The sequence below is a fragment of the Egretta garzetta genome, unplaced genomic scaffold (assembly GCF_000687185.1).
Source record: "Egretta garzetta isolate BGI_Z169 unplaced genomic scaffold, ASM68718v1 scaffold1021, whole genome shotgun sequence".
Taxonomy (NCBI): domain Eukaryota; kingdom Metazoa; phylum Chordata; class Aves; order Pelecaniformes; family Ardeidae; genus Egretta; species Egretta garzetta.
In genome coordinates this window covers 226,390-243,644 of record NW_009258752.1, presented here as the reverse complement: position 1 = coordinate 243,644, position 17,255 = coordinate 226,390, and the positions used below count along the sequence as shown (strand labels likewise).

General features: G+C 51.9%; 1 protein-coding gene across 1 annotated transcript in view; it reads left to right on the top strand.

Annotated features, from left to right (window-relative positions):
• FRMPD3 (FERM and PDZ domain containing 3) overlaps positions 1-17,255 on the top strand; it is a 36,093-nt gene that overhangs the window by 9,944 nt on the left and 8,894 nt on the right. The window contains 1 exon segment of the mRNA XM_009649081.2: positions 9,486-9,630. Within this exon segment, the coding sequence (XP_009647376.2) occupies positions 9,486-9,630 (145 nt within the window).

Genomic DNA, 17,255 nt, shown 5'->3' with positions numbered 1-17,255 from the left:
TCTGCAGTAGCCCCCCAGTAGCCTCTGACAGTCAAGCTCATCCTCATCCCCTCCAACAGCTTCATCAGTGAAGCCCTTTTTCTGCAGTTGTAATTCAGTGAGTATTTGGTCCACTGTAATGTCTGTAATATTCCCTCTTCTGCATCCCACTGAGATCAGTCATTGCCCAGGTGAAGTCCTGGTGTCCTGCTGTGCCTGTCCCTACCCTTCAGAACCCTCAGACCTCCTGCCTGCAGGCTGAGCAGGTGGAAGCCCTCCCTGCCCAGCCCCTCTGGCTGCCTGGGCTGTGCAGGAGCCCACCAGGTCTCATCCTTACTGCTCACTTGTGGTTCCTCACAGTGCCCATGCCCCTCGGCTGTGTGTGTATAAATCACAATATTAATACATTAATAATAGGCTGGTCACGACCCTGTGACTGACTGCTCATGGCTCGCTGCGAGCGCTCGGGCACGGCGTGTTCCCACTGTCATAGCTCCATGGCCATCTCACCGGCTGCGCACTTGCGCAGGGAGATGTGCGGCATTAGCGCTGCTCCACGCAGTGCTGCTCAGCCCAGGGAGCGCACTGAGCTCATGGTGGGGTGCACAGGCCCCTCTAGTGCTGCTGTCCCCCCCCCGGGCATGGGAGAGGGCAGTCATCATCCCTGGAGCAGTCCGGTGTGCGGCTGAGACTGGCCACAGGAGCAGATATGCTGAAGGCTGAGGTGATGCTGACGTCCATCTGCTATAAATTAGGTGGCAATTCCCACTTGGCTTCTTCACAGATCCTGCAGTGCCGCTCCCCCCAGCCCTGCTCTGCAGCAGTAATTAACTCTGTAACACCACCAGCCCTTTCCTGCTGTAGGGGTAAACTTTCTCCCGTGTCCCCTCTATCCAGCCTCCGAATTGCTGGAGAAAAGGCAGCTCACATACAACTTTCCGCAAGCACATATGCATGCACAGCGGCTTTATCTCCCTGAGAAATTCCAGGCAGCTGCCTGCAGCCACTGAAAGCCCCTCTGCTTGCCTGGAGCCGAGCGAGCATCCCATTTGTGAATCTCAGTAGGCTCAGCAGCACCCTGCCAGTGCAGAGGCTGCCGTTATCTGTCTTCATTTAACCATTATCCAAAGGGCTGGGCTTTAAAGCCAGAATGTCTGCTCCAAAATGAGGCATATGCTAATCCTACGCAAGACAGCGATGGATGTGGCAGGCTAAGAAAAGCAGGCGAAAAGATCATTACCCTACAGTGCTAATCTACTTTCTGCAATTATTCTATGGCACCGAACGTGTCGCTGGCTAAAGCCCTGGGCTGCAAATGAATCTATTTCCGTGAGTCATAAACCACTGGAGGGTTGTGCTCAAAGTAGTGTCCTGACTGCTCTGGGGACCTGCGCTCAAATCCGTGTCACTCCTGGAAGCCTGTCGGAGCCCTGTGGGCTGCAGAGCAGGTGGGGGTGTCCCCCTGGGCCGCTGCACGTGCCTGGCGCTGCGTTGCAGGATGCGGGTGCTGGGGCAGCTCCAGCGCGCTCCCCAGGTAGCAGCAGGGATGCAGGCGAGCCAGCTGAAGCGGGGGGGTGGGGGCAGCCCATGGCGGCTGCTCGCTGGGTTACTGTGGAAACAGCAGATGGTGGTGAAGGGATTTGTGCAGAAAGGCCATTTTGAATTTCTAAGCGCGAGGTTTATTCATGTTGTGTAGTTAATACTAAGGGTTAAAAAAAGGGGTCAGGTCACAGAGCAGCCATCAGCTGGGAGGTCTGCACACCCCGACTGCACCAGCCAGTGCCACCCAAACGTCCTTATCTGCTCCTTGCCGGCAAGCGCAGCCCAGCCGTACCTGCCGGGAAGGAGCTGGGGAAGATTTTCAGGTAACAAGCAGGCTTGAGGAGATCATAAACCATTTGCATTTAGCTCAGGAGGAAAAGAAACAGTGTTTGTCTTGTAAATTATTCACTGGGTAGTTAATTGGTTTGCTTTGGAGCTTTTCCATCCTGGGCTTCAGTTACTGTTTAGAACAGCCCCTTTGGGATACAAACCCAGGGCTGGTGCCTCTGCTCTGCTTTCTTTAGCTGTTTGCTACTGGCCAGGGTAGCAAGGGCAGGGCAAATGCTGGTAGGACCCCTTGCAGAGGAGATGCACAACCTCAGGACAGAGGAACAAAAGCCTCCAGGCCTCTGCTACTGGGTCCAAGAAGGATTTTTATTCCCTACAATGTCCGAGGGAGGTGCTGGGAGGAGAGGAACAGGTTTTGCCTCGACAGCTACGGAGGGAGCAGGGCAGGTTTGCTTGGAAATGCTGAGAAAGTTGACAGCATGTGGCTGGGGGCAGGATGGTGCTTCCCCAACTGTGCTGCAGCAGGGTGGGCATTTTGCAGAATCATGTGGTCATTCCCACCTGGCAAAGTCCCCTCTCTGCTGGGGCTGTCACTTCTCCACTCTTCCTCCTGAACTCAAACACGCCAGTGTTTGAGCATTGTTTCTGGAGCTCATAGATTCGCTGGGGACAGGGTGGTGGCACGTGGTGTCTCCTGTGATCTTTATGCATGAAATGCAGTTTTCTCAGTGGTCTGGGGACCCTGCAGGCCTGCATCTCCTGGGGGCTTCCCCCTCCAGCTGCCCAGCGGTGCTGGGACCAGCATTTAAGAGCAGCCAATGCTTCTGAGCCAGCTCAGATTTGGGCTTCCAGACATGCATCTCCCCTCCTCCCCAGTGCAGGACTGCAAAGTCCTCTTCTACCTCCCAGCATCCTGGGAAGGGCAGTGTCAGCATCTCCTGCCTGGCATCCGGGCAAACCCAGCAGTGTGGCTGGGGTGCAGGGGAGGCAGAGGCGCTGCTGCTCACTGCGCTTATCCAGGCTCCCCAGTGCAGGAGGCATGGGGAGAGCTTCTCAGCTCCATGGGCACTTCAGAGCCAGCTCCTGACATCCAGCCGGGTGGCTCCACCAGGTCACATCCCCAGCTGTGCGGCTCCACAGCTCCTGCAGAAGCAAAGGTTTTGTTTTTACTGAAACGCCTTTTCAAATAGAGCATTTCTCCTTTCTGATTTACACAGCTACACGCTGCTGGGCTTTTTATTATTAACAGTCTTAGCAAAAAAGCTGCCAAAGCTCTCTGAATGGGAATGAAAGAGGAATGCTCAGGGGGCAGCCGGATCACCTGAGCCCGGGCAAGCATCTGCAGTTTAACGGAGGAGCTGTCCCAGGTTGTGCCTCATCCTGCTCCTGGCTATGGGGCAGGAGCCCATGGCGCTGGCCACTCTCCAAGCGCAATTCAATCAAAGGCACCGGGGTAATTGACTTCATGTCTCCCAGCAGGGCTTGCAGCCAGCCGGTGCTTTAGCCGAGATCAACAAGGAAAACAAAGGAAAAATTAATTCAGAAAGGTCCCTGGCTGCTGGTGTGCCTGGAATCGGGTTATTGATGTCAGTGTCCCACGGGCCCCGGTGTGCTTCCAGCCTGCCATGGAAATAAAAAGCCACCATGCACGGCCAGGGCACAGCCTTCTCCTCTCCCCCTGGAAGGAGCCAAGTCCTGCCCGCTGGCTGCTCCTCCCTCTCACTGGTGATGGGATGGTGACCCTTCCGCCTCCAAGTCTTCCCCATCAGTGCCGGTGGTAGCAGGTGCCACAGGGCCACAGCCGGCCCCAAACCCAGTGGTGCTTCCCCCAGCCGAGCATGGCAGGGACACACTGTGGGTGCCAAGGCGGGTGCCATACATCCATTTGCCAAATTGTAGTCTGAAATTGGTGGGGAGCTCCATCAAACTGACAAGAGTAGGGAGCTCGGCATTAGTACCACTCGTGCAAGCAAAGACTGAAGCCCATCGGATTTCTCCTCCACAAAGAGCGAGGCTTTGGAGTGATGATGGACCTAAAGGCTCTGGTTCCCTAAGCTGAATTCATCTTTATTTGCATTAAGCCATTCTGAAACAGTGCCATTTCGTAGGAGGGAGGGATTGAGATTTCCTTTGGCTGAGTACCTGGGGTGGGAAGCGTGGATGCAGTTTCCCCGCCTCACAGAGACTTTCTAGCAGGATGTAAAGCAAAGCACGGACCAGCATGTGGTGCCAGCCCCGGCACGTAGCACTGCATGTGGAGGGGATGAGTTTCCAAGCCTGCAAAGCCAGATTTTATTTGTTTATTTTATAAAAAATAAAAGGGGGGGGGGGAAGAATAATAAACAAGCGGACCTCAGGTGCCCAGTGCTGTGGGTGTGAGCGCAGCCTGATGATGCTGCCACCTTGGGAGTCCTGGGAATGTGCTTCAGCAAGTAGGGAACGTGGAGGATGCCAAAAGCGCTGGCAGGCTCTGGTTATTAGAAATCCTGCCAGGAGGAGCATGAGCCCTTTGAGTAGCCGGGGGGAGATGAAAGCCAGCACAGTAGGTGCTGCACCCGAGGCAGGTGTAGGCTGGACCTGCGCCTTCCCTGGGACGCAGCAGCACCGCAAAGGGACACAGCACCACCATCGAAGCAGAGAGAGGGAGATACCGACAAGTTTGCAGTCTATCGAGGTACCTCTCTATCCACTGCAACATTTTGTGGGACTGTGCAGGGAACAAGGAGGGCGTTCACCCGGCAGAGGTGGCGGCTGCTCAGACCCTAAGGAAGGACATGCTGCTGCAGAAACCTGAAGGTCTGCTGCTAACTAAGGCAGGAGGTTTATTGATCAACAAATGGGAAATAATGGTCCTAATCACAGCAGCCTGATATTGATAGAGCTGAGTTAATAATGCTTAAAAGGAGGGAAGGAAAAGTCAATGTACAAGTGAAAAATTGACTGCTGTCTTGTTAGGCCTGGATGCCTATATTATTAAATATAAACTTGGCAGTGTACCTCAAGTAAACCAGGGAACATAAATTATGTAAATTCATCTCCCACCTTTCTACTGCACTGCATTAGAGGAAGCAGGTTAAGTCCCAAAGTATGTAATAAAGGGGGGAGATTAAAAGGAAATGCACATAAGCTTAAGGGTTATAGCATGCATAGATCATGTCATAAATTCATTTAAATATGAGGATTGCTAAGATCCTCTAGCATAACCCTGGCCATAAAATTTCCTCCAGATGTTCTTCTATGAAACCTTCACCTTTGTCTGAATAAGAGAATATCCTCCAGAAGGACACAGAGTTTTGATTTAAAGGCAGGACATAATAGAAAAAGCACTATATCCTTAATAAGCTAATGGAAAACTCATCTCATGTCCAGTATAAATATATCTTGTTTTACTTTCCAGAAAGACTGGTTTCCAAGCAGGAAACTTTAGGTGAAAAAATGTCCTTTTCTCATTAGGACTAGAAAATCTAGAAAAGCAGTATGAGTGAAAGATCAAAACATCAGTAATTTCAGGCTGGTATTATGCATTTAGATGTAGAAAGACCATTCTCTTTAAAATTTGCTTCTTTTCATGTTGGCGTATTACAGGTCAGAGATGAACTTTCACCTGTGCATCCCACTGGGAATCTGATGTTTGGCATTTTTAGAGCAGTAGGATTATCCCAGTAAGTTCACTTCTGTGTAAAACCAGATTTCATCCTAAAGGTGCTGTTGCCCTGACAAAAGTCAGACAGGCATTTCTGCTCTGGCATCCCAGGGAAGCAGAGCCCTTGGGGCCACCGAGGTTTGAGCCCCCACCACTGTCGCAGCGAGAACGTGCCAGTGAGGAGGAGGAAGAGGATGGGCTGGTTGGCATGAGACAGAACATTGGTGCATGGTAGGAGGGTTAACTAGGATAACCCAGAGGGTTATCCTAGTTAATAACTTGTTCCCCATCGGTGATTAACACCATCTCCTGATTAACACCTGGAAAAGAGGTACTGCATTTTCTGGCCACTTTCAAAAAAATCGGTGCTGATGGGGCCAGGAGCAGGTCTTCAAGGAACGACACTGGTTTTGCTCCTGCTGCATACTTCCCTGCCTTCCGCCTGCTCACAGAAGTGTCTCTGCTCTACCGCACCACTGGGTTTAGAAAACTTATGAAGATTCATGCTCTTTCAGGTTGCTGCCTTTTTGTCAGGTCTGATTGAGATTGAGCAGCAAGTTAAAAAAATTGCAGGGGGAGGCAGGGATGTTGCATGAGCCCCAGCCCCTTGAGGACCAGGCCAATACTCACCACAGGCACAAGCCCTTACTGCTCCTTGCAGCATGTTTCCAAAGGAAAGGAGGTCAATCACGTTTGCCGCAAGAGATGGGTATCACAAGGAAGCCCAAAGCACCAACTACAGCCCTGCGTTGTTGTTACTTAGAGCAGCTCCCTGTAAACCTGCCCTGAATTTACCATCTAAAACCCTTAGCAACGTTAGTTGGAAATTTTTCATGCAACTGTTCAGAAAGTCAATGTTTGCTCCACTCGTCTGTGCCTGGCTGTCTCCACGAGATCTCATTTGCCTGCCTATGTGGAACAGGGTGACCAAGATTGCCGATGTCTAAAAATAACATCTCCGTTAGCTGCCGTCCCTGACAGCTCCTCTTCATAGCCTGATCTCCCAAGTAAACAAGGCTGCTGTGATCATGTTGACTCTTGACCCCGCAAATCACTTTCAGATCTGTTGGCCACTTTCAGGGAGATGTGGCAGCAGTGTGGAAGTCTCGAAGGCAGCTGAGCTGCTGCAAGCTCAACAAAATTGCCTTGGTAGGTGGAGGAGAGAGATACTGTCTGTAACTCTGCATGGGAGAGGGTTACAGTCAGACCTGTGTTAGTGAGCAGAGAGAAGCCACCGAGGCCAGGGGAGATGCACAGCCCAGCTGTAGCAGCTTTGCTCACGTTCGATGTCTTTTCAAACAGCCAACAATCCACCAGCAGGACACGGAGCCCCTGCAGCACAGGCGCCCGGGCCACAGGGAGCTCACTGGAGCACTGCTGGCAGCACGGGTGGATGGCTTCAAGCTGCCCCTGAGGTGATTTAATCCCTAATAACAATATCTGTACACTTGACAATTAGAGAAGAACCCTCATGCAGTTTGCTTGCAAGGATGTGAGAGTAATTGTTTCCAAGACCCCTCAGTAAGCTGTAACATTAATCAGTATTAAGATTCCTCTTTTTCAGAGTAGAGTGTGACAATTAACCCCAGCAGGCCACGCACCAATTGCTGCAAGCCAGTCTGGAGGCTGGGCTTGCTGGAAGGGAGCTCGTGGCGTACCGGTGCGTTGTGTGTGTTATTTGTAGGCAAGAAACATCAGTCAGGGTGGTTGTGTCTCAGTCCTGTCTCCCTTCAGGACTGATCCAGGGGCTGCTTCTTGCCAGCAAGAATATACAGTCCCATCTCTTGATGGGTTGGAGCATACTGAAGCAGAGATAGCTGAGCAAAGATGGAGAGAGGGCAGGGTCTCAGAGGTACTGGTACCCAGCTGGGGAACCGGGACTGCACTGTGGGCTGAACGGCGAGTGATGACAGGGAGGCAGTGAAGGTCTGTGGCTCTGTGCCACTCAGCCTTGGTGTCCCCAAGAGCTAGCTGTGAATCTGTGGCATGTGACTCGCACATGGTGGAAACTAACCCCCACATTTTCCTTTTGAAAGTGAATTCTCAACCTGCCTTGGCCTCTTCATTTAATCTCCCAGTAGGGGATACTCATCAGCCATTGCTTCCCTCCCCTGGGCGTTCGCTTCCTTTCTTGTTGCTAGCACTCAAACCCTCGCTGCTGCGTAACATAGGGGGAAAAATGCGCAAATGTCTCTTTATTCAACAGATGGCTTGAAAAATCCAAGAAGGCTTAGCCCTATGTAGAAGGCACTTGTTTTAAGGATGCTTGGTATGGCAGAACTGGAACACATGGTTTCCTTTCATCACTTATGTCAAGACTTGAGCTGGGCTAAGAGGTGTCACCCCCCCCACCGCTGCATGCCTGCCTCCTTTGAGCTATGTGGAGAATCTCTTCTCTCCTTTCTCTCTGTCTTGATACTTTCCCTTTGATCTATGTCATCTCAGGTTTATTTTCCATGATGTAGAAAGAGCTTCATCAAGCGGGCAGGGCAGAGCCTCTCAGCAGAGGGTGTTCACTTGTCAGGTTGTTTCTCTTCCACATCGGGTTATTTCTCTTCCTTTCTCTTTCTGCACAGCAGCCAAGGAGGGAACTTCTTTTCCCTGGCCCTAGGAGGAATCGGCCCCTGCCAGCGCTGGCATGGCTTGGGGATCTCATGCAGCTCTGCCCAGGGCTGATGGCTTCACACCCAGGTTTATTGTGTTGTATGGTCCAGAGCGTGATGTGCTGTAAGGCCAGGTCTACCTTTGCCAGAGCTGGCTTGGTGGTTTAAAAAAGCAAGTGTTGAGCGGAGCACAGAACTGGCCAGTGGGTACCAGGAACCTCCTGTGGTTATAAAACAAGAAAACGAAAATAGCTTTAACACTTTTCACACTGCATAGGCTTGTTTTTTAAAATGGGCTTATTTTGCCCTTGGTGTGGTAAATGAGCTACTCTGAGTCCCTCCAGGAGGGACCGAGCATGACAGGGTGGGCAGCCCAAGCCACAGCAGTAGCTAAACATTCCCCAGTTGCCTCAGATAAGCCCTCTACCTGGGTACAAAGGTCCTGTAGGTGCTTTGTGCAAGGGGTAGATGACGGCTAGAGCTGCCATGCAATAATTTTATTGAAGGCATTATCCATCTTTTTTTCATCTCACGGGTCTGCCTTGAGCAGTGCTGGGGGCTCAGACCAAGCGTGGACCACTCAACCAAGCAGTGCTGGCGCAGGCTGCTCTGCCCAGCCGGGTCCCAGCAGTGCATGGGACCTCCCCATGTGGGTAAGAGTGGATTCCACCCCAACAACTTCCCCTGGCTAGCTGATCTTCTCCTCGGGACAAGCTGGGAGTCAGGGAGTTGCGGTGTCTGCCACTGGATTGTGCAGTGGGGTTATATGTGGCACACAGATCGTCTCTGATTTTTTCTTCTCTTTAAAGCCAACACCTTTTTTAGCATGCAAATAGATGCTCTTCTAAAAGAGAAGACACCATCTGCTCCAAAGCACAAATTTAATTTTCCAAAGGGTTAGATTTAAATAAGATCCACAGGCTCAGAGGGGTGGCCGGGGGAGCCTGTAATGGGTTTTTGCCCCTTTGCGTCTTGCTGGAAGCAGATGCCTTAGTTTATGGGAGGGCAACATGGTGCCTCCAATGAAACAGGGGTTCTGGCAGCTGGAGACTCCACAGACTCCCTGAGCTCCCCAGGGCCTGATGGTTAAACTGGTGTTTGCAGGTAGGCCTAGAGCATTGACATACAGACAGACGATCAGAAGCCAGTTGCATGGGGGCCCTGCCATGCACGGCCGGTGCCCTGCGGGGCTCCACCTCTTCCATCATCCTCAGGGGAGTCAGCAGTGGGAACTACAGCTGCAGCGAGGCGCTTCCTTGTGCACGGCAATTCATTGGGTGATCTGGAGCAGGGACATACACCTGGCTGTTTTTTCCTGCCAGGACACCAGCTGCACCAGTGCAGTGCCCCAGCACAGCCCCGTTGGAGCACTGGTCCCACGTCAGCTGAGCTGCGTGGCCCTCATACGCTTTGCCTCTCTTGCCTTCCAGCCGCTGGTGTTGCTGATGGAGTGGCCTGAAGCCACCAACTTTGCCTGCCTGATCGCAGGCTACTGCCGTCTCCTGGTGGACTCCAAGAGAATGATATTCTCCAGGGCCCCCAGCCAGCCACCCCCGCCTCAGATTATCAAGGCAGGTACGTTTCAGCCTCTGCTTTGTGTGTGAGCCCCTCCCCCTCCTCCTCCTCCCTTCGCCCAGGGCTCTGCAGCATTAGAAAGGAGAAGGGTTTCTCTGGAATCTCCTCTCTGCTCCCATTTCCCTGCAGAACCAGCAGACCCTCTTTTAACCAGAAAACAAGAAGCAGGGAGACAAGTCCTCATTTTGGATAAGCTCTGACTTGTGGTGTCAGCTTAGGCCTTAAACACTCACCGCAAGTGTTGTTCTGGCAACTCCTAGAGCAGATCCAGGAGGTGCCGTTTGAAAAGAGCTGTAATGCTGCCAGCTAAACACTGGGTCCTTGCAGAACAGCCTGTGCATTGCCGCAGGGATGCACCACGCTCCTTGGCTGGCATGCCAGCTCCGGAGACCGAGGTGAGGATATGCCCTCAGCCAAGGACTGCACTCCTGCTGCCTTTGGACATCGCTGCCTTCATCAGTGGGGGCCTGGGCTGCGCAGGCAGCTCGGCAAGCACAGCTGCTCTGCTGATTTTTTAAATCAGGAAGGAAACTTTGGTGTCCCAGCTTTCCAGGTGCCCAGCTTGATGCAGGAAGCGGAGAGCTGGTCTGGGCACAGCAGGAGACCAGGGCAGCTAAAGACAGGTTCTGTCCCACAGGCACTAATGCTCTGTTCCTTGAGGATGGGTTGCAGGTGTGTCACCCTCAAAATGATCAATGATTGTCAAGAGTGATTTCAAACAAGAGCCAACCATGAGCTACATGCTGTCGTTCCACGCAGGTGTTCACACTGTGTTTTGCATAGGGGAATATAAAATATAGGCCCAGTGGCTGAATATGGGCAAAATACTAACCCAGCTGGCTCTGGCAGGGTGCCCCCAGACCTCCTGAGTGACACTGCAGCTCCAGAAAGCTGTGACAAGTCTTCAGTTTAGCTGGCAGAGTGCCAAAATTGCCTCCTCAAGATGGAACTAGCAGGGGGAGGTGGGAGGAGTGCCAAGAGCTAGCAGGGTCCTTGGGAAAGGACTCAGTGCCACTGAGGTCTGAGGAAGGCACCCCGACACGGACTTAGCACATGTGGGAGGACACACTCACAAGAGGCATCAGGAAAGCATCTGCGGCAACCTCATTGAATCCCAGGGAAGACCTGGCGGGTGATGTTGGTGTAAGTACACGCACACAGTTTCCTTTCAGTTCTTCACCTGCACCCCTTATTGACAATTGTCACTGTGCTCTCTGCTCTGAGTGCCCTACCGAAACACATTTAGGCACATTTTGCTATGAGTGGAGGGTGTTTCCAACTTAACTGGCTATCATCAGAGTGGTCCTTCCCTGGGTCATGTCACCTTGAGATGGGCTACAGGGACACATGGAGCACATGGCTGTGGGGAGTCAGAGGAATGTGGCAGGAAGTGGAGAGCATCCCAGAACATCCGCAGGGGCTCAGGGGAGGCTGGGGGCACCCACAGTTACTGGTCACTCAGGGGATGTCTCAGCATATGCAAGTGGTGCTTTTCCACACTCTAGCAACAGTGATAATAGCCAGGATTTTTCCTCAGGGATATTTTGCTTCATGGGCATGGTCCAAACCTATGCCAAAAGGGATAGTAGATCTTGCCCTTTTCTTGACAGTCTCAATAAACCAATGTCACTCTTCAAGGGGCTGGAGTAAGTGAGAGGGGAAGTCACAGTGTGGGTAGGACAGCAAAGGAGCAATAGATCCATGGTCTTCATACCAAAGAGCTAGCCCCTCTCTGGATGGCTTGGTCTATCTTCAGGGGTGCAGTGAAAACCTCTCTGACCAGTGGAGTGGAAGTTTCCCTGCAGACCCAGTACACTCAGCCCAGACACTCAGGCATCCTTCAGAAGGAGTGAATTTAGTGTGTATTGAGAAAATAAAGTCTGCTCACAGTTCTGGTCTCGCTACGGCTGCAGGCTGAGCTGTCAGGAGCTAGGCGGATCACAGGGAGCCAGGACTGCTGATCATTAGCACATCCCTGCAGGAACGATAAGAAAGCCCCACTGGGATGCATCAAGTTACCCCAGGCTTTGACTTTCCAGGCTGCAAGCAGGCTGTGCCAGAATCTTAAATGTAAAATCAAGCCCTGGCATGTGCTTTTTGCCTTGAAAAGGAGCACATCCATCCTCCCTGAGGCCCACTAAAACCTCCTCCTGAACTGCAGACTTTTAGAAATGCATGCTCTGTCCAGGCGCTGTCACTTAGATCCATCTCTCCACATTTCCCTGCGGAGCTGTATGCCAGGTCCTCTTTGTCAGGACCTTCTCCCCCAGAGCATCCAACAGCTGGATTATGGATTTTAGGGGTTTGGCCCCATTCAGCACAGGCCCTGGCTCAGCGTGGGCAGCCAGCAAGGCTGTCCAAGTGGGGCAGGCTGCTAGCATGACCCATCAGAGGTGTCTGGCTTTGGGAAAGCCTCTGCTTTGGTCCATGCCACCCTGCCACAGCCCAGTGCTGAATGCACGTCCCCAGCTGCAGCAGCCTTGTGCTCACTCACACAGCTGTCATTTCTGACTATGGTATGTCCATAAATGAGAGGATATTGTTTTGACTGGGATTTTAGCATTGCAGGTGATGAACAGTATCGTACAAACATGTGTTTGGGGGAGACAAATTGTCCAATTTGTTGAGCTAATTAATTTAATTAGGATTTATTAGATTTAATTTCTACTTGGTAAGATGGAGCCTGCATCCCCCTTGCAGCTGTTCTCAGCACAGCTGCACAATTCAACCTGTAACACAGACAGATGCCCCTCCTGAGGGCTGGACCACTGGCCAGAAGTTCAAGCAATATTTCAGTCGCTTGCCTTGCACAAGGGAGCAAGGGGAGGCTGTCGCAGGGAAATGCTTAACAGCAGGAGCAGAGGGCTCTTTTGGAGCTAGCTTGCTCCGGTAACCGTCAGCCAGAAACAGTGCATGGATCATGGGCAGTGAGGGACAAGGGACTGGGGGACGGGTCTGTCACTTAAAGTCAGTCAAGCTATGTTGGACGTCTCCCCAAAAGGCAACATTGCACCACATTTAGCAGTCTCCTGAGGAAAACTGCTTCATCTGGGCAACATTATGCAAAAATGGTGACAACAATTCCTTCTTGCCATATAATGCATGAACTGGCAGACTGAGGCTGAAGGTCCTCATTGGTGTGTGCAGCCAGGCTGCTCCCGTCGCCTTCTGAATATAGCTGGTGGCACCTGCATCCCCGTGTCTCAGTGCCGGCTGTGCTGGCCAGCCCCCGTCTGCTTCTGCCCAGCTCTGCCTCCCAGCAAGGTACTGGGATCTTGCTTCCTCTCCCTGCTGCTGTTACACAGCACAGAAACAAGACATTTTCCCACGTAGCTGATGTGGATGGAGTCCAGCCCAGAGCAGTAAGAAAGCTGAGACATTTAGCAAACAGACATGTCAAGTAAGGTTAAAGGAATTTGCTGTGGTTAGTCTAGAGAAGAGACGGGTGGGGAGATGGAGAGGGAGGAACAGGACAATATTTCTGATGTCTAAAGGTTGCTTGTAAAAGGACACTGATCAGTTGTGCTGCTGATCCGTGGTGTCATTGATGTAATTCCTTGCAAAAAACAGCTTTAGGGTCAATACTTTCTTGCCATAAATGTCATAATATTTAACTTTATAAAATCTATATGATTAAACTCTGTAGCACATAATCATTTTGGAGACAATGGCGCAAACCACACCAGGAGGTGGCCTGCTCCATCAGCATGTCACAGGGCTTTTGTTGGCTCAAGCTCAACTGCTTCTAAATCCTGTCCAGCCACCCTCTGGGCTCTTCTGGCCTCCAGCATCGCTATACCCCAGCCACACCTAAGGGCCTCGCTAAAACACTTTCAACAGCTCTTTATTAATGGGAATACAGATTTTATTGATTTAGGAAAAAAAGGGCATGCCAGCTTCTTCGATACCACACTGATCATTTTCCACATCCACCCTGTAAATCTCTGTACGTCCCTCTCCCTTCTGCTTCCTCCAGGTCTTCCCTTCTCTCCTTGTTTTGGGGAGGGGTTGATGGCTCAGAGCCAGGTCCCTTGTCTTCAGTGTCAGCAGTCCCCTCCTGCTCTTGGTGGCAACACCCATGGTATCCCTCAGGGCTTAACCTTTTCCTCTAGAGAGACCCATGCACTCAGGTGGGGAGGCCAAGGCAAGTCTGGCACATACAAAGCTGCCCATGGGAACGTGCTCCCCTCCATCACACACGTTTAGGAAGGTTGGTTTAGTTACGGTTTTCCTGCCTGAGAAGTGGGGATCAGCTTTCACCCAAAATCCTTTCCAGCCCATGATCTGTTTGAGGAGTGAGTGAATAGGAACCCCTGGGAAACTGCCCTCAGGGACAAGGGAGCAGGACAGAGCTGGCAGATATTTAAGGATGCTTTCCATAGAGCGTGAGAGCTCTCGATGCCCAGGTGTCAGGAAAGAAAGAATCAGGAAAGGAAGGCAAGAGAATGGCATGGATGAGTCGAGACCTGTCAGTCAAACTAAAGAGCAAGAAGGAAATGCATGGGCAGTGGAAGCAGGGACCAGTATCCCGGGAGGAGTACAGGGACGCTACCTGGTTGTGTAGGGAGGGGGTCAGGAAGGCGAAGGTGCAGATGGAGCTGGACTTGGCAAGGGATGCAAAGAATAGTAAGAAGGGCTTCTACAGGTATGTCAGCCAGAAAAGGAAGGTCAGAGAAAGTGTACTGCCCCTGATGAACACAACTGGCAAACTGGTAACAACAGACGATGAGAAGGCTGAGGTACTCAACAACTTTTTTGCCTCAGTCTTCACTGGCAACCTCTCTTCCCACGTCTCTCAAGTGGATGGACCGCAAGACAGGGACTGGGGGAGCAAAGTCCCTCCTGCTGTAAGAGAAGATCAGGTTTGTGACCACCTGAGGAACCTGAACATATATAAATCTATGGAACCTGACGAGATGCATCCCAGAGTCCTGAGGGAATTGGCTGATGTAGCTGCCAAGCCACTCGCCATGATATTTGAAAAGTCATGGCAGTCAGGTGAAGTCCCTGGTGACCGGAAAAAGGGAAACATTGTGCCCATTTTTAAAAAGGGTAGAAAGGAGGACCCTGGGAACTACCAACCTGTCAGCCTCACCTCTGTGCCTGGGAAGATCATGGAACAGATCCTCCTAGAAGCTATGCTAACATACGTGGAGGACAGGGAGGTGATTTGACACAGCCAGCATGGCTTCACCAATGGCAAGTCTTGCCTGACCAACCTAGTGGCCTTCTGTGATGGAGTGGTGTGATGGTTTGACCTTGGCTAGACACCACGTGCCACCAAGCTGCTCTATCACTCACCTCTTCATCAGGACAGGTGGGGAGAAAATGAGATGGAAAAGAAAAAAAAAAACTTGTGGGTCAAGATAAAGGCAGTTTAATAAAAAGCAAAAGCAAAGGCTGCACGCGGTAGCAAAGGGAAAACAAGATTTTATTCTCTACTTCCCATTAGCAGGCGATGTCCAGCCACTTCCCAGGAAGCAGGGCTTCAGTATGCATAATCGTTGCTCCAGAAGACAAAACGTCATAAAAGACAAATGCCCCCCTTCCTCCTCCTTTTGCCTTAGCTTTTATATCTGACCTGATGTCATATGGTATGGAATATCCCTTTGGTCAGTTTGGGTCAGGTGCCTGGGGATGAAGGGATTGAGAGCAGCCCTGAGGAGAGGGACTTTGGGATACTGGTGGGTGAAAAGCTGGATATGAGCTGGCAGTGTGCACTCACAACCCAGAAAGCCAACCATATCCTGGGCTGCATAAAGAGAAGTGAGGCCAGCAGGTCAAGGGAGGTGATTCTGCCCCTCTGCTCTGGTGAGACCCCACCTGTACTGTGTCCAGCTCTGGAGTCCTCGGTACAAGACAGACATGGAACTGTTGGAATGGGTCCAGAGGAGGGCCACAAAAATGATCAGAGGAATGGGACACCTCTCCTAGGAGGACAGATGGAGAGAGCTGGGGTTTTTAGCCTGGAGAAGAGAAGGCTCTGGGCATACCTTATTGTGACCTTTCAATACCTAAAGGGGGCTTATAAGAAAGATGGGGACAGACTTTTTAGTAGGGCCTGTAGCGATAGGACAAGGAGTAATGGTTTTAAACTAGAAGAGGGTAGATTCAGACTAGATACAAGGAAATGAGGGTGGTGAAACACTGGAACAGGTTGCCCAGAGAGGTTGTAGATGCCCCATCCCTAGAAGCATTCAATGTCAGGCTGGATGGGGCACTGAGCAACCTGATCTAGTTGAAGACGTCCCTGCTCATTGCAAGGAGGGTTGGACTAGATGACATTTAAAGGTGCCTTCCAACCAAAACTATTCTATGATTCTATGATATGCATGTGCAGATGTGCATTTCTTCCTGCACTCATTACTGGCATAGGCCCAGTGGGTTGCAGAAGATGGTTTTTCAAAAGACCAGCCAGGTGGCCTGGCTGTGCCACAGGGAACACACGTGTCCCACTGAAGTCTGTCACACCAAGGGCTGGAGGGCAGAGAGCACGTGGATGCTTTTCCAGAGTGAGCAGGAGCTTCCCCATGCTGTTTTTCCCTTCTCCCAGGTGCTGCTGCTAACGTGCCTGTTCTGGTTTTGGTTTAGATTATATCAACGCACACAACCTCCACCGGCCTGCCACAGCAGGGCACACGGGAAAGAAAGAGGGCGGGCTGGTGGGCGGCTCTGCCGCCAGCACCGCAGCAGCCGGTGCTCCAGCCGCCAGGGCTTCGGACTCAGAGCTCATCAGCTTTTGCTACCTGCACATGCGAGAGCAGAGGAAGGAAAGAGAGAGCAGGACGGATATCAATGAAAACCTGATTTTTTTTGAGGAAACTCGTCCCAGGACCAAATCTGACCCCACTTCCAAAAGCTCTGGCCAAGGCTACAATGGGGCAACTAACGAGTACGACCCAGATGGCCTTGGCCAAGACAGGCACACGAGCAGGGCCAGGGCACACACCATAGACACCCACCTGCGGAGCGATGCCTCGCACTTCTACTGTGAGTCCTGCCAAGCCAAAATCAAGAGCCGACTGGCCTCATGCAAGGGGGGCAAGCCTGGCAGCACCCGGGACAATATGGTGGACTTGATGTCACTTCCCCCTCCTGGGAGCGATGAGGAAGAAGATGAGACAACCTCCCTGCTCCCTGCCATCGCCGCTCCCCCTCCTGGATTCCGAGACAACAGTTCAGATGAGGATGACCCTAAGCGCCGGGCGGCTGCCCAGAGCCAGGAGCAGGGCCGGCACCTCTGTGGCATCCTCTACGACGAGATCCCTGTCACACTGATAGACAACGTGCAACCACGGACAGTCCGAGACCATGCCCAAGAGCTGGATGATGCCCTGGTGTCCACCCTGCAGGCGCTGGAAGCCCTGGCTGCTTCAGAGGATTGTCCGCATCCCCCACCACAGCAGACAGCAGGTATTTCAGTGGCTGTGACTTTCTTTTTCCCGATAGCCTTTCTTCCCTACAGTACATCCTTCCCTTTAGTCTCCTTCTCCCATCCTATATGTGACTGTGGGGCAGCTTCTAGTTAAAACTAAGTTGTGGCAACAGGCTCTAGCAGGAGCAGCCAAGCTGCTGCTCAGATTTCTAGGAAGCTGAGGTGGGACTCCTCTCCCTGACAGTGGCTG